The sequence below is a fragment of the Pezoporus flaviventris genome, unplaced genomic scaffold (assembly GCF_033815535.1).
Source record: "Pezoporus flaviventris isolate CSIRO_AGI_PZ_B2104156 unplaced genomic scaffold, CSIRO_AGI_Pfla_v1 ptg000078l, whole genome shotgun sequence".
Taxonomy (NCBI): Eukaryota; Metazoa; Chordata; class Aves; order Psittaciformes; family Psittacidae; genus Pezoporus; species Pezoporus flaviventris.
Window position 1 is genome coordinate 6,560,303 of NW_026892626.1, and position 23,297 is coordinate 6,583,599.

Consider the following 23,297-nt stretch of genomic DNA (forward strand, 5'->3'; position numbering starts at 1 on the left):
CATCTGCAAGCAGAACTATTTCTTCCCTGTTCGATGTGTTAATTACAACTAGATAGGATATGCCACAGAAAATTAACAGTCTTGCAAACACATCAGAGGTAAACACACAAAACAGGAACTGCTTAAGGGTCAGGAGAGCAAGTCAATTTTGAAGAAAGATAAAAGAACTGTCATGTATATGATTGCTTATGAAAGAGAAGAGGGCAATCCTGCCTTGTTATCATCAGTTAATTAGGCACTACAGTCAGGCATGCATACACTACAACATTTGCCATGGTAATCAAATGTATTATTCAAACATGAAACAAAACAAAAGCAACTGCAACTTTGACAGGGAAGAATATAATCTGCCCACACAGAGGTGCTGAATTAACTTTATGTAAGAGTTAAAAAGAAAGCTCAAGAATATGTTATATGAACTTTCTCAAACTGCACTGCCTTTTAATTCAGACTACAATTCCACTTCTAAAGAAAATACTCTTTTCCAAATTTGATTTTCATGCAAGGTGATGCTTTGCAAGCATGGACAAGGGTAATGAAAAGCAATTGTACTACACTAGGATCTTGTTATGTCTTTAATATAAATATACAGTGAGAGTACAAATGCACTCTTGACAAAGCATCCTATCTCATGAGTCAAGAGAAAGAGAAAACAAAACCAAAAAAACAACCCAAGAAAGCAATATACAACATTTTCCCTGTCCTGAGCTATAACTGCAAGCAAAAATAAAATTAATAACTGCTCTGCAAATAATGTGATGCCACTATGTGACCTTCTGTCTCACTAAGGCTTATACCATGTTTCTACAGAACTAGTCTTTTCTCTGTTTATACAAAATAAGTACTTTTGGTCTAATTTTTATCCAATTGCACAGAAGACATCCAATACTAAGTTCACTAACAAAATTGGGGTATTAGCCAGGAAATTACAGTGACAGTTTCACATTTCGTAATATTAAACTTTTAGACAACACAGTTTTGAGATCATCTGTTTCCTTTACACAGGATCAGCAAGAAGAATCCCAAATTTTCAATTTAGCCAAGCTGCATGTCCCTAAAGTGGTAACTTCATAAGCTCCCTGCCATGGTCAAGGAAATGGAGAGCTGGGCACACTTCCTCTTTCAAGCTGGTAGAAAGACTGGGAGAGCTGGAAGAGATGAATGCCAGTGAGTTGTTCCTTGTGTCAACCACTAAGTTGGTGAAGGACATGGAGAACAGCTGATACAGTCGAACATAGGCACACTGCACCCTAACATCCCTGCTTCCTATGCAGGCTCTGAACTACCATCGCATGTCTCTTTTTCAAGCCTCTCAGTTCTTCCAAAACAAATGCAAAGAAGGAACATCAGAAATTGTGAAAGTTTCCCAGTACTTTATAATCCTTTGCTTCCTCCCTTTCTTGAACCATGGAAGCAAACCATCTACGACAGGAACTTCTCAAACCAGCACAACCATCACTGACTCTGACCTGTCAAGTAACAGTCTGATAAACCTGAACTAAGAAGTAGACAGTAGGCTCTTATGTAAGATGGAGCATTCCCTGTAGCTCAAGACCTACTTCTGCAAGACTAGAACAGAATTTATACCTTCTCATGCCCATGTTGCAGAATCTCCTCTGCAGTTCTCAGATGTTTTTCAACTTAATTTTCTTGCATGATAACTGTAGTTTTCTTGTATTTTGGAAAAAAAACCCCAAACATTCATAATGAAATAACAAAAAATCTAGCACAGTATTATCTATTATTCTATCATTTTGCAGACAGCTGCCATCAAGAGACATATATCCATTGTGAAAAATCAATGCCAACACAATACATCTAAAAAATCTGTATTATTTTTTGAATGCTTCTCTTTTCCAAACCCTCTTTTTCCTGCACAATATTCTCAGTGTTTGGCCATCTCAATCAAGTACTATCAGAGAAAATAACATGATACAGAAGTCTCTCTTCTGATCAAATTAGTCTAACATGGATCAATATGAAACCTTGGTGCATCTGCAATCTCAGAGTCTTCAGTGTCCAGGCATACAGTAATCTGTGAGAAAAAAGTAATATCGGTTTCTTTGGCACGGAGATTTTCTTTTAGTCAGTCTGTCACTTCCCATTTCAGTTAACAAAATGTTGAATGCTGCTCATCCTTGGACAAATATTACGGCTCTATAGAGTATGAAATGGGAGGAACTGTTTCAGAGTGACGGTTTAATACAAAAACAGAGCTGCAAGAAATTCCACAAACTTCAGAAGACAGAAATGCATAAATATAAAAATGTAATACTTAATTTTTTTCCACAATCTTTCACAAATGCATAAAATGCATTTTGGAAGAAAAAAGCATAACAAAAAAAAAAACACCTGCAAATGAAAGAAAACATACAAGCAAAAAATCAACTTGAAGCAATTCAACTTTGGCCTTGCACACAGGCCTTGGTTTAACTTCTCCTCAATACAAATGTTTTCAGTGATGACAGATAGAAGACCTGACTACTATATTAAACATTCATCTTGCTTATACAAACAGGTATGTTTTCATAATCTAGGGATGAGGGTGTCTTGTGGTCAATACACAAAACTTCTGGATTGATGAGTGGTTTGGGTATGTGCCAAAGAGTTAGTATTCTGCAAAATTAAGTCCATTTATTCCTCCTTTTACTGCATTTGCAATTGTCACATCTACTTAGCTAGAATTTAAAGTGAGAATGAAGCAAGTGATAACCACCTGAGATTCACAGTTCACTGTTACCCAGTTTACATCTGCACTGCCTCCTGTTTCAGAAGCTCTCACTGAAACCTTATGGGACCTTTGTCAAGGACTGATAACAATACTCACCGTACAAAACCTCATACAGCTATCTGATATATAAAGAGAGGAATGGCTACCTATGGAAAATCAGCAGCATTCCTATCACACTAGAAGACATGCTAAGCCTACTCAGACATTGGTTTGTACCCAACTGAACTTTTTCTGATTTCTGCTGCTATGTGGGACACACCTTTCACTACATATAAGGAAGCAGTGAGAACATAAAATTCTCATCATTTAACCAAAAGCATCCATCTCTCCAATTACAATTTAGTTCTCTGAGAGCTTGCAGACTTACTTTCCTTAGCAAGTCCTCAGAGGTAGAACTGACATGAAGCACATCCTGCTCTCCCCTCAGTTACAGCAGCTCTACCCTCTACTCAGGTGACCCAAGCAGAAACAGGATTCCCCCACTTCGGGCTGGGATCCAGGATTGTGCATAGGATAACTTTTTTTTTTTTTCCCTTTCACATTTTAAAGATAGGCATTCACATCTGGTTATCTGTTATCTGTGCTTGCTTCTGTAACCAAATAAAACCAAAACAAAGTCTGTCTTTTCATGGAACATGGTGTTAAATTAACTGAAAGAGTAACATGAAATGTGAAAGTTAAATACACTACTTCTCCACAAAAGTAATCTTATAACTATTCATTTCAATGAAGATGTGACAAGCTTAATTCTTTTCTGTATTAGGAGTTCAGTATACCTTTTTTCCTAAGGTATTTAAAACATCTAATATGCAAAAAAAATAAAAAAATAAAAAAATCACCTATTCATTACCTTGTATTTCCAATCAGACATTTCTTAAAATCTGAACATTAAATTGTAAGAGCAGTGCACAAAAATATTTCTATCTTAAATAACCCTCATCTGATTTTCATTTGAAACACTTCTCTGGTAATGGAACTAACTTCCTATCACCACAAAAGATGAAATGTGTCTTAAGCAGCAGAACTCATTGATAGCACATTTAAAAAAAAACAAGTACAAATGAAGCTGGGCTTCCATATCTGCGTAATTCACAAATGTCAATTAAATCTCTCCAGAAGATCTTTCAAGTGTAAAGTCAGAATTTTTAGATTACATGACACTTTAAAAGTTCAAAAAGGGCGTATCTTTTTTCAGATTCCCAAAGTTGCAATATTTCATACTGATGCACAACATAAAAACTGATCTTAAAGAATAAGGGTCAAAAGGGCACCACAGCATTATTACCAGGAACTCAGTGCTTCAGCCTCTTAATTTTAAGATGTTGCAGTTTTATAATTTTTTCCATGCTTTAATTTGTTTGATTACTAGGCAAATACCATATCAAAGTAGTGAGACTAAAGAGAAATTTCATGCTCTTGAACTTCAGTAAGAAATGCCCACCAGCAAGAAAGTGAGTATAATACCATCTTGAATTTCTAAGGCTCATCTCAGTCCCAGAGAGAGCAGGTAGGTGGTGCTCCAAAAAATACAGTTGTCTGGGAAGACTAAGTGCATTATGAGAAGCTTTTATTTCACATGACTATTATTTCCTGATTATAATAGTGTCACATGATATTTTTTCTACATCAACAGGAAATAACATGTTGGAATTTTAACAATCTCTCTGAATGTGTAAAATAAATCAAACTTCTAGTATTCTGCATTATCTTGCAATGGAACTGTGTTCCAAATAGGTATGGATATGATTATAATATTAGCTTTTCCCCTTTTGCATTTAGAACCTTTTTCCCATTCTCACACTGACAGAAAAAAACCTGTATCCTCAGTCCACTAAAATAAATACTTCTGTTGTATTCTGTTACTTCAACAATGAATAAAGCAACCATGCAGGTTTATAATATCAATTCACAGGGATCTTTCTGCTTCAGTGAACTGTTACTGAAAGGTTCAAAACAAAGCTACAGGCAGATCGGACAAAGCTGCTGTAACAGGATTTACATTATACTCAAACTGATAAGACCACATCAGAGAACTGCTCAATCTCCAGTACATTCTGTTCCAATAGCACAAAGACTGCAAGTATTTTGGCTCTGAGCACCTGATCACAGCATCTGTATTATACCCACTAGCTTAATGTTGATCCAATCTACATCAGTAGGATAATTTATTCTTTTTTCTTTCCTCCCTCTCTGTCAGCTACATTGGGATGGTGATAAAATGGGAACCCAGGAAAGCTACAGTAATATTGAGCTAGCTGTTATACACATGTAGTTATAAAAAGAAACCAAGTACTTACATGCTAACATTTTTTGAGAAATAAAGTAATTAAAATATTCTATATGCAAATAATTACTTGACACTTTTTGGTGGTAGGAGGGAGACACAACAAAGATGATCATATCCCAAGGGAGGGGAAACATAATGCTCAATAAATAATTAAATACTACCAAATTAAGTCACTTCCATGGATTTCTTACAAGCAATGAGGTTTTTTATGCAGACTTAGCTACAGTCACATTTTGGAATATTTCTCTGCTTAAATTAACTGCTACATTTTATTTTTTTCCTTCCTTTTGCCTTAACCACATTTATCTTTGCAAATTACACTGATTATGCCAGACTACTCCAAAGAATCTTTTTGTTTCATTTTTGCTGCTGAACAATCAATAAACATTCAACTATAAACCATTTGTGCACAACAATAAACTCCAGGCTTTAATTAAATAAAGCACAAAAGAAACCAACACAGCATTTAGAGAACGCAGTGCCACCATTCTAGTGATTAGTGATTACCTGCTACGAGGCTAATCCTTTAAAGTTCCTTGCCCAGCGCAGTAGCTGATACAGGTTTTTTTGCATCACGAACACTAGCAGATGTTGATCACACCTTCTTTGGCACCCAATACCTCATTCTCCATGATCCAGCCTTTTTGACTTAAACCATACTAGCACTTGAGCAACAGTTCAAAAAATAAAGTATAGCAATTAAAATTCACATTGCTTTTTATGTCATAAGCACAATGGCTGAACTCACCGGGGAGGCAGAACAGAAACTGCTCTGCGCCAAGTCTCTGAATTGATTCCCGCTGCTACGAGTGCCGTTTGCCTGAACATTTCGCACTGCACTATTGTGATCAGTCACAAGTTTGGGACTCTTATTACCTCAAGCAAACCTTGGCTTTTGGAAGCACATTTGCTTTCCAGAATGAGACAAACCCTGAAACAGAACTGACTTGTTATATACAAAACTCCTGACTCAGCAAGAGAAAAAGCAAACAAAGGAAAGGAACATCCTTACCAAAGAATCTACAAGAACTTTGCTTACTGGAATAAAAACAAAAACAAGAAACAAAACCAAAAACCAAACCAAATCACCATATATACTAAACTTCAGTAATTTGAACATCTCACTAAAAAACTACCCCATCACCCAAAATGAAGATAGCAACACAGTGGAATACTTACTAAAGCCTGTAGTAATACACTTGTTAACAGTGTATTATTCACCTATAGTGTATCAATATCTTTATGTCGTAAGAAAAAATGCATTTCGAAGAATGTGCTACTCATAAATGATGTCACTCTGTATCAAACTGTTTGACTGCCAGTGCTTAGGTACAGAGAAGAAAGGTTTGCTCTTAAATGGGTAGGGAAGATGCTCCTGCTTCTGAAAAAGACTTTAAGGGCTGTATTCAGAAAGCGGGAACACATGTTCTAAGCAACTTTCACTTCAACTGTAAACTTTGCTTTGGCTGTATGTTCTTTGGCAGCACCTGGTGGAATTTGGGTAAAACTACAATAATAATGTAAAAGAAAAGTTACCACAACTCTAGTATTTTTTTTATTTTGTCTGAATACTACTGATGAAGTTACTTCTTAAACTATTCACAAAGCACAAACTTCAAATTAACATGAACATAGACAATTTCTTGTTTTTTATAAAACATCAGTGGGTATTTCTGTAATATTACAATAAAGACAATATCTAGCTTTAGTCTTGAGATTAGTAGTCAGCTTGTTTTGCACTATTCTTTTGAAAAAGGAACATAAAAATATCAAAAAATGACATCATTCCATCCATTTAATACAACTTAGAGGAAAGAAAAGATTTCATATTTAAATAAATTAACAGTTGCAGCAACAGATCAAGTGACATGTCTAAACAAAAAAAATACAATACAAAAACACACATGGTTTTGAAGATACTTTAGTGAAAGTATCTGACCACATTTTGTACTTGCCTCTGTCAATGACTCGCAAAACCTTTTCAATTTAGTCATCAGCAGAGAGCAATCATTCAATCTAAACATCAATCTAAACAAAGAACTAGTCTGTAATTAGATGTTATCTGCTTGTGGTACAGAGCTTCTAAAATTATACTGTCCAATCAAAAAGTATTCACATGGAGGGGGAGGAGACTTCTCCTCAAAGTAATGCTATAGGAAGCATTCAGCATAATATGAGCCAGCAGCTGTCAAATTTGTCTCACTTGAAATACTCTAACAGAAGGCAGCCCAACATACTTAGGACAGTTAACCACTTGGATTCATATAATGCTGAAGAGTTCTGAGGCTCAGAAACTTTTTTTTTTCTTTCCAAAAAGAAAAAAAGCACTAAAACCTGGCAGCATTTTAATAACCTTTAAAAAGAATTTGTAATTTGATTTCTCTTTATGGTCTAGGAGTAATTTAATGAAGAAAACTACTGACACAGGTGAGACCATCTTTCAGGGAAAAACTTAAACTTGCTGAAATTTGTGTTAAAACATGGTATTAGGAAGTCATTGCACCAATGACCAGTATTCACACTTTTTTGTACCAGTCTCTTCTATTGAAAACAATTCTGTATTCTTACATTTATAACTGCACTGTTCCCCTTCACAATTTGGCTTTGAGATGTCGAACATCTGTCAAGCAGTCTTCAGAAATACAGCATGAGATTACTTTAGAGACAAATGTTCTAAAATATCTTGCAGACCTTTCCAGACAATCTTGGTTAAATTCATTTTACAAACAGATAATACTGCATGCTGGAAGGTAGTCCAAGATGCGAGATGTATGTTCACAGGTACTAAAATATTACTATGACACAGCTTTCTGGCAAGCACAGACATAACACCATCCATTTAGAATTAGGATCTAAACTTTGAACAATAGGACTACTTACATTTTCTCCAGCACCTTTCACCTGAGCACTACAAAGCACCTTACAGGCATTAAGAAACTGAACATCACAAACATCTGCAAGATCTGAAGTGTATGTATCACTTAACCCACCATTTAAACACAGATACTTTTTAGGTGAAGTACAGGATATTCTGCAACTACTTTTGACAGAAAAAGAAAGGCATCCTGTTAAAAAAAAACAGACAAACAATCTAAGTTATACCTGCCATGTCATGGTGTTTGACCATGATATCTCATACCAAAAGCAGATGTGACTTCAGCATTCTGTTGTTACTAAGAACATCATAGAACCATAAAATCATAGAATAGTTAGGGTTGGAAAGGACCTTAAGATCATCCAGTTCCAACCCCCCTGCCATGGGCAGGGACACCTCACACTAAATCATCTCACCCAAGGCTCTGTCCAACCTGTCCTTGAACGCAGCCAGGGATGGAGCATTCACAACTTCCCTGTGCAACCCATTCCAGTGCCTCACCACCCTCACAGTAAAGAACTTCTTCCTTATATCCAATCTAAACTTCCCCTGTTTAAGTTTTAACCCATTACCCCTTATCCTCTCACTAGAGTCCATAACAAAGAGTCCCTCCCCAGCATCCCTAGAGGCCCCCTTCGGATACTGCAAGGCTGCTATGAGGTCTCCACGCAGCCTTCTCTTCTCCAGGCTGAACAGCCCCAACTTCCTCAGCCTGTCTTCATACGGGAGGTGCTCCAGTCCTTTGATCATCCTCGTGGCCCTCCTCTGGACTTGTTCCAACAGTTCCATGCCCTTTTTATGTTGAGGACACCAGAACTGCACACAATACTCCAGGTGAGGTCTCACAAGAGCAGAGTAAAGGGGCAGGATCACCTCCTTTGACCTGCTGGTCACACTCCTTTTGATGCAGCCCAGGATATGGTTGGCTTTCTGGGCTGCAAGCACACACTGAAGCCGGCTCATGTTCATTTTCTCATCGACCAACACCCCCAAGTCCTTCTCTGCAGGGCTGCTCTGAATCTCTTCTCTGCCCAACCTGTTGCTGAGCCTGGAATTGCCCCAACTCAGGTGTAGGACCTTGCACTTGGCTTGGTTGAACTTCATGAGGTTGGCATCAGCCCACCACACAAGCGTGTCAAGGTCCCTCTGGATGGCATTCCTTCCCTCCAGCGTATCAACCAAACCACACAGTTTGGCATTGTCAGCAAACTTGCTGAGGGCGCACTCAATCCCACTGTCCATGTCACCAACAAAGATGTTGAACAAGACCAGTCCCAACACCGATCCCTGATGGACGCCACTCGTTACTGGTCTGCAGCTGGACATTGAGCCATTGACCACAACTCTTTGTGTGTGGCCATCCAGCCAGTTCTTTATCCACCGAGTGGTCCATCCATCAAATTGATGTCTCTCCAATTTAGAGACAAGGATGTCGTGTGGGACAGTGTCGAACGCTTTACAAAAGTCCAGGCAGATGACATCAACTTCTCTGCCCCTGTCTATCAGTTCTGTATCCCCATCATAGAAGGCCACCAAATTGGTCAGGCAGGATTTCCTCTTAGTGAAGCCATGCTGGCTGTCGCCAAGCACCTTGTTGGTTTTCATGTGCCTTAGCATGCCATCCAGGAGAATCTGCTCCAAGATTTTGCCAGGCAGAGTGGTGAGACTGACTAGGCTGTAGTTCCCTTGGTCATCCATTTTCCCCTTCCTGAAAATGGGGGTTATATTTCCCTTTTTCCAGTCATCAGGAACTTAACCTGTCAGCCATGAATTTTCAAATATGATGGACAGTGACTCAGCAACGTCATTCGCCAGCTCAGATAAACCTTCTTCTATGTTTTCTATTCTGTTGGATATTTTGCAAAGCTATCGTTAACATTAGCTACTTTAATGAATCAAGACAAGACCAGACTAACTTCAGATTTGTGAGCTGGTACTGTGTCTGTAATAGACACTGCCCAGGCTCACAATACATACTGCTGGTATGGTCCAACCTGCATGACTGCATGTTTCTGATTTTTTACGTTTTGTAACTCAGAATCTTGCAAATCTGAGGTAAAATAATTTTTCAATTGACAGCTTTAGGCTTTTTTTTTTTGTACTCAGTTCAACTACATTTAATATTTTTGTCTACTTTTTCAGTGGCATTATAACCTCTTTTCCTTTTAATAAACAAGATGGGTACAATTTAGATCATGTATATTTTTTGTTTACTTTAGATCTGCTGCCAGGAGCAGGGTGAAAGGTAGAAAACAAAAGGTCCAGCCACAGCAGCTCAAGATTCAATTTCTTTAAATACATTTACTTGAAGGCTCTAAAAGCCACGTTATAGTGTCTTCCCCAAACCATTCAGCTTCTGCTAGATTTAGCACTTTTGTCCCTTTGTATTCACAGACTTCACATAGCTTTTCCCAGGCTGGCAGGACAACATATTAGAAATAAAATGCAATTCTGGTATCTGACACTTCAATTTAGCTTCTTCAGGAGCAAAGATCATCAACTGCACTGCTTTCTCCCATGACAGAAGATCACCTAAATATCACTTAACTGATGCGAGCTCTGTTGGTAATGCATACACTGTCTCCCCACTACATTACCAACAAGCTGCCTGGAACAAAAATCAATTTTTAATTGACTGGATTATTTGAGGAATGTGGCCCATCCACTGTGCACTGCGGAAAGATTCTCCTGGCTTTCCTGCCAGCAAAGACTGTAAAATTTCAAGCATCTTCAATACAGTAATTCAAGGATTTACCCAGAAGACATATGAACAGAACATTATCACAGTTTTTTCAATACTAGCTCTCCATTATTCTTTTTCCTGGGTATCAAAGTTAGGTCTCTAAACCACAGTACAAATAAAAAATAAGAACACTGACATAGGAAAGATGATGAGTTTTTCCTTGAAACCATACAAAGGATGCAAATGGCTAAGGAACACAAAGGACTAGGATGCACTTGAAAAGTTCCTCTTAAGTTTGACACTGAAAGCATGCCAGTGGATTATACTCTAATCTGCATGATCCAAGAACAATCTGCAATACCTGACCCCAGCAGCAATCAAAGTACAATTTCTCAGCTAAGTGTCATTACTGTTTTCTTCAGTTATCATTGCTGCCTTGAGACAGAAACCCAAATAGGTAAGGCAAAGGGTTGACATTTAAAAAAAAAATCACACCAAAAACCCCCAAATGAAAATATGGAGGCGAGTGTGTATAAAACACTTGACACTTTATCAGTAAATAATGCATTAAATGATTTTATGAACCACAGTGTAAGGTATTCATTGACTATGTTGTACAGTGACTTTTCTAAAGTTTCTATGATTTCAAGGAGTTTTCTGACAGGTTAGGTGTATAATCTTACTAACTTTTATCCCTCCCTTTCCTCTTGCTCAAACAAAAGACAACTGCACTGATGCACTGATGCACTGAATAGAAAATTCTAACCTCATACTGCAAACCTTTCCAGCATACCCAAGTGCCAAATTCTGTACTGTACTCACATTAGGTTTAATTGATTAATTCTGATCAATGTAAAAAATCTGCACAGTTCCAGAAATTAAAATGTAAGATACTTGTATCTTGCCAGTAAAGATGTATATGAAGATACATTTGGCTACTTAACTTTTGGATCTTTGTGAAATAAGACTCAGAAACACATATTTTTCTTCAAGCACAGAAGCATTAGAGCTTGACTAAGTGGTCAACAGGATATTATTTTTTCATGTTCTCTGTGTATCAATTCATAAATCTGGCATTTTACGGCAACATTACTGGCATGTTATCTCACAGCCTGCCAGACACATTCAGCCAGCACAGCTGAGTGTCAGGAAGTCAGTCCCTGACCTGATGCACTGAGTGCTGCACCACTCCCAGCCCAGGACAAAGGGTCCCATAACGCTGCTTCCACAGGAGTGCTGCTAGCTCCTGCCAGAGGAGAACGGTGACAAAAGAATGTATCCTTGGAGTTTTCCTGACTGTCTCTTAGGCTGTCAGGATTCCACTATCACTGCTACCAGATCTGTACATTGTTGGATTACCTGCAGTACAAATCTCAGCACATCAGGTATAGCCATATTTCTACCCAATAAACTAGTGCATGGTTCAGAGGTGGGGTTGTGCTGGCTTTATAAAAGCTGGGAGAAGGCATCAATACCTGATCTTGCACAAGGTTAGAGTGACACAGTAAGAGAATGCCTGATTTGGGTTAGTCCTCTCTGCACAAAGCAAGCCTGTCGAAGTTCCTATCAGATCAGCAAGCACCTTGTACCCTGTTAGAATGGCATTTCTAATGCAGTATGAAATATCCTAAAAGCCAGACATCCTGGATCATCAAACTACAGCCCTTACACTTGCTGTCAAAATCCACAGATTCTGAAACTTGACATTCACAGAAAACTCTTCTCCTTCACTTTACTAACAAATAAAAACTTTGGTTTTCTTCAGAGCTCTATCTACTTTCAAGCTGCTCCATGAGCTCCAAAAGTAGAAAAGAACAAAGGAAATATTTCAACTGATCCTTTTTTTGGTTTTATTTCCTGGTGATTCATGGCAGTAACGTGCCCAAAGCTTAACCAGATGTCAGATAAAAACAAGCCACCTCTAAATATGCAAAACTTTCCAGGTCTCTGAGTATTTCACTAAATGCCAAATCATTATTCCAAGAGAAGCGTGCATTTAAAACTAAATTTATGCTTTGAAAGAAGACAAACGCACGATTAAGATTACTTTAGAATACCAATTAAATTAGAGAGACCCTTTCACCTTGTGTTTCAGGTTCAGGAACACATGGTCCAGGTTGAAATGTGTATTTCATATACTACTAATGCCCACCTCCAAAACACTTCTGTCTTCATCTAAACACTCTTTAACTGCTACTGCCCCCAAAACATCCTAGATACAATGACTATGGTGTCAGAAACACATAGGATGAATCTAGCACATAGTGAATTACTAATAACAACTTTTAAACACATTCAAAAAAGTGTTCTGTGACTCTAGAAACACTTTTTAATATGAAGTAATTCAGTAAGGAACCTTCTTAATCTATAGATTTTGTACAGATTTAGACTTTCTGTTTTGCAGTCACACAAAGGCTTGTAGCCCATTGTCAGTGTTCCACACTGGCTTTCATAATCCTGTGTCAACAATTAATTCAGCTTAGTAACAGGAAAACCAGGAGCCATTGAGATCTAGGGTTTCCACAGTGTATGCTCACAGAAAAACAGATTTCATCTCACCGATAGGCAGTGAGGAAATTCTCAAATATTTTCCAGATGTCTGCACATCTGCCTTGTCATCCTGCCTACATCCACCTCGCTTCAGAATTCAAGGCATCTGTTCAGCCTCCATGATTGCTTCTCCCCTAAGAGTAAAGGAACTGTATAGCTATCCATACACATATAGTTGTTTATTATATTTTTGCTCATATAAAACATCAAAATATAACAATAACTGAAATCCTAAATACTTGAATTACCGAAATCCTAAATACTTGAATTACCTAAATTACTTCAAGTAATACACTCATGATTTATTGGCTTCTTAACAATAGCTCTATTAACTCATTTTCACAGTAGGCCTTTTCAATACTGGCATATAACTCTGAAAGCAAGCTGCTTAGGATAATGTGTTACAAAATAAAGAAACATCAACTTGCTGAACTAATAAAAATTACTAGATTTGATCCCTCACGTGACTTAACAACCCATAGACTAGTTTTAGTTGGAAGGGACCTTAAAATTAATTTAGTTCCAACCTCCTGCCGCAGGCAGAGACACCTTCCGTTAGACTGGGCTGCTCCAAGCCCTGTCCAGCCTTGAACACTGCCAGGGATGGCGCAGCCACAGCTTCTCCAGGTAACCTGTGCCAGGGCCTCACTACCCTCACAGGGAAGAACTTCCTTATACTTAAATCTAAATCATCAAACAAATCTTCAAGTTGTTGTTTCATTAACTTTGGACTTGTATACCACAGGTAAGCTTTGACAAACTCACAGATAAGCTTTGACAAATTCACAGTTACAGTATGTAGCACTTAAAACCCAACCCATGCATTTGAGGAGATTATAGTCAAGTTCTGGTTTATTTGCTGACCATGATAACTCAAATATAGAGGAATTTTTATTTCTCTTAATGAGACAAAATTTATGTCATGTATAACTGTGATGGAGAGTACAACAGGGATGAGTCAACAATGCAAAAGATTCCAGTATTACTTTTATAAAAATAGCAATAATACATTAATCTTACATAGCACATTGCCTCTGTCAAGGCTATTTTATAAATAAAGAAGGAAAAAAAAAAAAAGGATAGATTGAAATCAGAATTTACAAAGATAAATTGCTGTAGATTGATCAGTTTTTCTGAAGCATGCAGGATGTCTTAAAAGGAAGCCTCTGTGTCTAAAATCTGGCATCCAGCTGCTGAGACATCCAAGAGAACAGATTTCCCGAAATATAAGGAAAGCATAGTAAGGCTCATACTAAAAGCCAGAAATCTAAATATTCTGGTCTTCTGAATTTACCTTTGGACTTCTTATGTTCCCAGGCAACTACAACACTTGTACAAGAATTCTGTCTTGGCACTGTTTTCCGATTAGAAAGCAGCCCTTCAGTAAGTGCCAAAATAATCCTGGGCTGCACTTGATTTGATGCAGTATTTGGAGTAAATCACCTAAAGGTTCCTGTTGTTCCAGATCACTAGAGTGAAACTAGGACTGAACAAGGAATATGCCAGCATACAGTAGATTTATATTCTCAAAATCGAAATTCTCTAGAATAAATCTGAATTTAAAAAATCTATTAAAATGTATATTCTTTTACACTTAGGGGGTGCATATAAAGCACTTGTATAAAATATGGCTGATAACATAACTCAAGATAGTAAAATAAAGTATCACTGAATCCTCCTTCACCAAACCATTGTCCCTCAGATGAGCACAATTACCCCAGATGAAGAAATGACAATTAATTTCAGTACTAGCCAATTACAACGCTGACATTGTACTTACTCCCATAAAATCAAGTAGATTATACTGGTGGGCCAAAATTATAATGTTCCATAGAGAAAGAAAACAAAGTTGCAAATCACAAGAGATTTGTCCATCATGGAACAACAATCCAGTGACTGACAGCAGTATCTAACCAACATTGTGTCTTTGTAAAAATACAATCAGCAGACTTCAGTACATTTTGTTGTCACCTATGTACAATTTCACCCAAAATGGTGTCTGTGGTTTCCTATCTACTGAAAGCCATTCATAAATAACCCATGTTTTGGTCAACTGACTCCTACACTTAGCCAGTCTTGCTTGATCCGTTTCAAAGCATCTTTCATTGGCTCTTTCGTTCAGAGAAACTTCTGAAGACATTTGTGTCAGATATTAACGTAATCTTCTGTGCAGTTTTTCTTCAACTGTAGGGTTTTCTTCTCTTATTATGTATTAAACTTACTTCTATTTTACAGTTTTTTAAAACGTTACTTCAAACGAGTAATAATGGAAAGCAGTATCTGCCTCTGGCTAGTTGCAGGCTGTACTCTGTTTTTTTAGCTCACACACAGAGATTCCCCCGACCTATTTTACTTACTATTTAACTGCTTCTGTTAGCAAATTTATGTCCATCCTTGGTTTACAGAACTGTTAATTCCTTCGTCACATTCCAAATATATATTTATTCAGCTGCAGTCCCTAATAGCAACACAGTTCCTCTCCTCCCATCATCCTACTGCTTTACACCATAAAGCCTTCTGAATTTAATTTAAGTATTTAAACTGGTAAAATTATTTAGTATAACTCAGACACTTATTCTTCTCTATTTCAAACATTCATTTAATAATAATTGGCTATTAATGATGAATGCTAAGTACAGGACAATGCGCAGATACCTAATTTTGCCCAGAGGGAAACAAAGCAATTTCCAAAAAAGCCATCACTTACTACAGCTCTCTGTTGGTATTTCAGAAATGCATCTGTCCCTTGGATATATTCAGAAAGCATTCTACGAGTCTACAAGTACCTCTTTTTAATAACAGTATCACATAATTCTTCAATGCTACACCGAGATGAAAAAGCGAAAATGTTTTATCTATCCCCAAAACAAAGGTAATAAGCCTTCATCTTCGCTTTTTTTGTGTGTGCTTTAAGCATTTACCTTAATGAGCTTTGTTTCTTTGTACCTCTGGAGATAAGTATTCTGCCCAACAAAACAATTTATTGCACAAAATGTTACTACAGCTGATAAAATCTTAGTTTCTCCAATACTTCTGGCTTGACAGTTTATACCCTAATGTTTCATTTACAGCTGAACAAAGAAGCTTATCTCTACTAGAAGAGGAATTAGTTAGCAGTAAGAAATAATTTTATCATCTGTTTTGCTTCCAAAGTAAAGTGATGACTTGTGCACTCTTGCTTTATCAGATGACAGGTATGTTGCAGTTCTTGGAATAGAGAACAGGTCTGTCACATAAGCTTTGTAATTCGTACAATGTAGCTACATGGATTAGGGAACAGTCAGCTCTTTGCTGTCAAAAAAAATCTGCTATCAGCAGTATGTGGCAGTCAGCACTTTCTCTTTATAGATAGGGCACAGACTCAAGGGAAAAAAAATTAGTTCTGATCAATAAATAGATTCACTTTTTAAGTACAACTCTCTGTAATATTACAGCAAGTGTATTTGTATGTGAAAATCCCTATTAATAACAGAACAGATTTTGTTGACAGTAATACTTTTAGGCATGTGCTTTGCTAAAATGGCTTTAATTATCTCCTTACTATGTAACTCTCTAATTACCTATATCTCTAGGAATGAAAATCTGCTGGGGTTTTATCTACATACCATTCATATCAGATTAGTTGTGAAATTCCTATCTACAGTAGCTGATACTGTAGATATTTGGAGATCTCTATGGGAAAGGACAAAGACTGATTTTTGCTTGATGTCTAAATGACCTTCTTAGCCCTACATCATGTTTTCTGCGTTGTTACAGAATAAGGTCACCTGAATATTTGAGGGAAAGCAGTGCAACATTGGCCCACACTGTGTTTTCTCTGTACATTTTCTCAGCGCTAACATTTTTTGCAAGTAGTAATTTATTTTGTACCTGGTCTAAAAGACTCTCAGAAGTAATTAGAACGATAGTGCCATTCTTGAGCTTTCTAATATTGGGCACCACAACTTACAAGAGCATAAAATCCTATCACTAATGCTTTTCAAAATCAGTATCAGTTTCATCAGACAAAAAAAAAATAAAAAATCATGGCTTTCAGGTGGCACTGTTAAAAAAAAAAACAGTGGTTGGAGGTCAGAATTGCATTAGATTAAAATATTAATACCAGGAAAAAAAAAATTAAAATAATCCTTCAGAATTAACTGGGAAGACATTACATGACAATCTGAATTTATTTTCAACTGGTACGTATGTATTTTCTATGTCATCAGTGATATGTACCGCTGATTTTATTTCCTATTCTAAGACAAATATCACACATAACTGCTGAACTTGTGTCAACACTGTGAAATTTCCAGAAGTATGAGTGTAAGCTAGGGGAAAATGTGGCAATGCTTTTAAGCACCACACGATAACACAGGTTCTCCATGATTTCAGCACTGTGGCTTTGGTCTCTACCTTCTCAGAAATTTCAAAAAACCTAGAGGGTCCAGTGGCAAGAGTTTTGTCAGAAAGTGAACAGACCACTAATTGCACGGTTCTTTTTTTAATTTAGGTATTCAATAGCAAATCTTTACTTCAGCCTGATAGACGATGGAATGCACAGAAAATACGTATCTGATTTCTTTTTATGCAATAATGCTAAATTAACTAGGTATGACAAAGAGGCACTGGATTTTGCAATCCTGCTGTATAATTCTTCACTCAGAACATTCACTCCATTGTCTTAATGGAGTTCAAATGGATTTGAAATTAATTGTGCATTTCTTTCTGAGCTTCTTTTTAATCCTGTCTCCCATCCTTACTTTCAGTCACAATTAAATATCACAAATAAGTTTAAAAATTAAAATTATAGTTATTCTAATACTATAAAGGTGTCCAACATTTGCCATCTGTTACACGATACCAAAATCGATCTTTCTGCAACATGCATTTCACTGACCACTTTATTTGCAGTTAAATGCTCTTTCCCAGGTCTCAAGACAGGCAAGACAACCTTAGCATTTTTTATACTCCTCTGTTAGTCCAGGAATCTGATCCAACTTTATATAGCTAAAAGGTCAGCTATTTCCTCTGCTGTGAGAGGTTACTTTATTTTACTTCCATGTGTCTTATGTTGGTGATAAAAAGAGGAGTGGGGTAAGCAGCCTTTTTTACTGAAGGATGTATTTCTAGGAAAAAAAAAACAACAAAACCTGTAATACTACAGAGATAGTATCACATGCTGATTTACCAAAAAAAAACCCAGAAAACCAAAAAAGCCCCAAAAACAGATTAATAAAACCTGAATTTATATTTTAACTCAGCTGAACACTGAAAATCTTAAATGCTTGGCTGCTGTACTGCATGGCAAAGTCTGCATGACTGCCCAAGGGAATGTCAAGATTAATCAAAAGGTAGTGATCAGAGATGAAATAACAATCATTTCACACATATTCATGTGTAAATAGTATTCAGTTAAATGCAAGTAAAATTCAGAAATGTGGATTTCACTTATCCTTAGACTGTAACTGCTTCTGAGATTCAAATGTACTCTGCAAAAGCAGCACCTATGCCCAGCAGTTCAAAACACAACACTAAGCCAATGCGATAGGCAGACTATCCTCCAGAAAGCAGGTACCTGGACTAGTCGGCTGCAGGAAGTTGTTAAATGAGCAAAACATTCAAGACTGTCAAATGATCAAAACATTCAAGACTGTTTCTCATCCAAGATGTTGTATTCTACCAGCATGTAACATTTAGCTAAGACAACCCCCATCACAGACCATACTGATTTTTATTAATTCTACTACACTATTTTCTTCTCATAATCTTTCCTTACTACCTGTCCTTTCACAGTTCTGCAGGTTTGGATACCACGTATAGAAATTCTTTTTTTTTTTTTTTTAATTAATTCTGCTTTTTAAATTAATTCTTTAAAGTTGTTGAAATGAGCTGATACCACAGAATCACCCCAAATATCAGCACATTTTCTGAATTTGAAAATGACAGAAAACAAGCAAATGTTCTGGATATTCTCCTACTTTTTGTTTGCATGTTGCATGTAGACACATGCACACAGGCAAATGGCTAATCTCACTTCTAGAATAAACATATCTAGAAGATATGTTTAATGAAGACAAAGATACAACACTTTCTGTTCATATGAATTGTCAAGGTATACATTGGTAGTACATTTAGTAATTTGGGTGACAGTTTAAAATGCTTATTCAGCTGATTGCTTAACACGAATGAACATTTGAAAAGGCAAAGTAGGAAAATACAACTATTTAAGAGTGTGATGAAAGGTTTCACTCTGATAAAATAGAAGGAATAAAACCACTTCTATCTATCTACCCTGAAAGGACAATTTTCTTTTTGGTTTAGTGATGATTCTCAATAAAAATATAAAGAGAATACGCAAGAAGGTGTAAGCTAATGCAGCTGAACAACAATAATTATACAGACAGCTACATGTAAACTGACACTGGGAGAGGATGTGGCATACAAGATAACTTCAGGCACCCTGAAAATAATACTCACAATATATGAATATGTATTTACCCTAAAGCTAAGTCCTGTAGTTCTTGCTCAGTAGAACATTATTTAAAACCACAAAAAGGTTTCTGTGAAGTGATATTATCAGATGTGGTCCCACAGAATCTTGGACATCATGAAGGGTAAAGCTGGATTTTATTCTAATTTATTCCTCATGGCAGTAATGACAATGTCCACATACACAGAACCATAAGAGTTCTATTTGGCTTGTAGTTGTTTAATTTTTAGTGCAGGTACTATGCTGTCATTAATCTTTGGAAATAGTATTAGTTTAATGATTCCTTTACATGTAAACACACAGGTGAACAGGATTTAACTCCACTGACAAAAGGAGCATTGAGGCTTTCCTTCACTGAGATTTTAACTCCGAAATTAAATTTTGCACAAAATGAGTTCTTGAAAAGTAAATTATAAGTAAAATTTTACAAGTGAAAAATTTAATTAAGCAGTTGATTCTGCAACCACCAGAACTATGTCTTCAGCCACAGTGTAGTTACTACACCTGACATTCACTATAGTCTCAAAACATAATTTTTTCTTTCTCTGCACTTATTATTAGTAATTTAAAAAATATATGAATTTGACAGCATGCACAGGAAGATGTGGAAACTATCCATTTGCTGCACACTATGTCAGTTCAGTTGTCCATAACTGCTTAAGAAAATGGAAAAAAGGTAAGCATGTAGGCTGCATGCATTGACTGTGGTCACTTCTGTTATTTTTTTCCACATCACCACACACTGTGTGAACTCCATTTCCAATTAACCTCCCCCTGAAATAAGGTAACTTGATACAGCCTACACGTCATTTTCCTTTATACTGATACAAACCATAATTCCTTTACCACATAATAAGATGTGCTATTTGAATATTTATAGATGCACAGAACTTACAATCAGCATCACAGGGAAGACTAGCGTGCCCCTGAAGACTCCATGAAGCCAACATGTGGGAGCAACTGAGTGTCCAAACATCATAAATTTCAAAGTAAGAATTTTCTGTGGTTTCCATGTATAAAATACAAGGTTTAGGAAAAGTAGAACTATCACCAAATACAGTAGTAATGTGCGAATTACTGAATATGGATGAGAAAATACAGATTTCCTATTATACATGGACAAATTTAGCTGGTTAATCCTATCACCTGCAGGGATTTTGGCAATTGAAAATACCAGAGCATCTGTGACTTTGACTTTTCTTGGAAAGAAAGCAGAACTGGAAGGTAACTCCTGAGTCAGTGAGTCCAGCCACCTGCTAGGAAGCCACGATGTAATTTTTGTTAAGAAATTCTGTCTTAAAATATGGTAACTTGTGACCTCCCCTGGCTCATGCTCAAACTGGAATCCTGTTTCAAATACTCCCTGATATGACTATGCAAAGGTTTATTTATATCTCTCCATAAACTACTACAGACAGCATATACCTATTTATCTTTGTGCCTTTCAGCTTAAAATGCTGTCCATATCATTGTTGTTTACTTCAAAGTATACACAGTGAATAACGATAGCCTCTTCTCAGTCCTTTACTTAACTCTTTTCTAATATGATCAATTCTCTACTCCATTTCTCATCCTATTAGCTCTTATCTGTACCTATGCCACTTCATGTCCACTTGTCATGATCCAACTGCACCGTTTGATTAACTGAAGACATTACATGTATCTCTAAGTCTTATATATACCATTAGACTTTAAACTAGCTGTGTGTTTTACTTTGGGGTATGTAATTCATAACACATTAACATTCTGTAACTATTCTAGCATTCAACAGTAACACCTTAGCTGCAAACTACTTGAATACAGGTAATGTGGGCTTAAGCACAAAACCAATAGGCCAGTAGTCTAGATTGGAAATTAGGCTATACGGTCTGTTCATGTAAAACTAGCAGCTTTTGAATGCACAAATGCACTACAGATAAATTTAACAGTAGGATCAGCCTTTGTTTCTATATTGTAAGTATTATACTTTAATTTTAGAATTTTAAAATATCTGTCATTTTAATAACAGAATAAATACCTGTGATTTTGATAACAGGCTCTGTGATTATAGTGCATAAAGACTACTTCAACAGTTTGAGAATATTTTATGCATTTCTTAATACCCAGGTATCTGGAGAGCTATTTGCTCTCTTTGGCTAGTTTTCTTTCTAAATACCTCTCTATATATTATGACGACCAGCAGTAATTACAGACAAATTATTTTTTAATTAATACACTGGATTTCTTTAGACTTTTTGACATTTTACAATAGGCTACAATGCACATTATAGAAATGGTGTCTTTGTTAGGTGGATGAGAGAAAGCATTTTACTGGATTAATCAATCAGTCAGATTTCCTAACACTATATCCCTACCCAACACCAACAGCCAGTCATCACAGTTCTAGAAAGTAATGGATAAATAGCTTAATATAATATAGGACTATTTACTCACTATGGACTATGTTATGTCTGGTCCACCTGGCTGTATACTACAGGATATGGTAATGCCTAGTAAATGTGAGCTCAGCAAATACATGAAACCGCTGCTGTGAGCGCATGGGAATGTACTATTATCATCCTCTTTGCTGAGCAAAAGATATAATTGGTATATTTAGCACTTGAGGTCAAGTCCTCAAGAGGAATAACTACAGTTGAGCTTTAAGACTTATAAAAGTGAAAGATCTGGTCTTCAGACTGTATACAATGCTGTCCCTTATGAAATTACTATACTGAAGACCTAACTGACATGAAGTTTGTGGTCTACCAACTCTAAAAAATGCAAAATGATTTTCACCACCTTAACAGTTTTAAGTTTACTGTAGTTCCAAATAATTTAATATTATCCATAGATACTTTGACCAATGACATATATATCATAAATTTATCATTAAACATAGCTAATATATGAATAACATGACCAACAAATACATCTCATTTACTAATATGAGACCAAATTAAATTTCAGACACATTTAGCTTACTGCATTATTCAGGAAGGATATGTATGAGTCTGTTTAATTGGTGTTTCTTACACGCCAATTAATGTAAGTACTATAAGTATGTGTTACTGCAAACTATGAAAAGAGGATAAGACTCATTGTTAAATAACCAAGATGTGCCTGAAAGAAAAATCTTCTTTTCTTCTATTTACAAAATAACTCTTTGTTGGCACTTAATAATTAATGCAAGTAGAAATAAAAATAGAGTATTGTTGAACAAGATTAGTGTAAAAAAATCTATAACCATAAATTATGTATACTTGGCACTGCATAAACACACAGGTATTTCTTAATGTAAAAATTATACAGATAAATTCTGTATAAACAGAGATAAACACACATTTATGTACAAGGTACTTCAAGAAATTTTAACACTAGAATTTGAAATTTTAAAGGTGATCAGATAAATTTGCCATCTAAGTTTACTATGTAATCCTATAGATGACTTATCAAATACGCAGACATAGGAAAAACATAAGTAATTCCGTACATCCATCAAGTACAATACAGAGCTGACTGCCAAAAGCTATGCAAGCATGCTGAAGCTATATACACGTCATATTTTACTCAGGCACTGTATACTTTGAAGAGTACAACTAATTTTATTGGATATTATCATATCTAGTAACTGACATTTTGAATTTATTTTATTGATAACTAATGCTGAAGAGTGGTTCCATAAAAAAAACACTAAGAAAAATACATAAACAGTAAAGAAAG

General features: G+C 36.3%; 1 protein-coding gene across 37 annotated transcripts in view; it reads right to left on the reverse strand.

Annotated features, from left to right (window-relative positions):
- RBFOX1 (RNA binding fox-1 homolog 1) overlaps positions 1–23,297 on the reverse strand; it is a 1,284,179-nt gene that overhangs the window by 192,002 nt on the left and 1,068,880 nt on the right. The window contains exon 1 of one of the 37 annotated variants that reach the window (XM_061473761.1): positions 20,494–20,589. The exons of the other annotated variants lie outside the window; for them this stretch is intronic. Coding sequence (XP_061329745.1) covers positions 20,494–20,577 — 84 coding nt within the window. The 5' untranslated portion in view covers positions 20,578–20,589. Of the gene's footprint in view, positions 1–20,493; positions 20,590–23,297 lie in introns of those variants that run through there. 37 annotated transcript variants of the gene reach the window in all.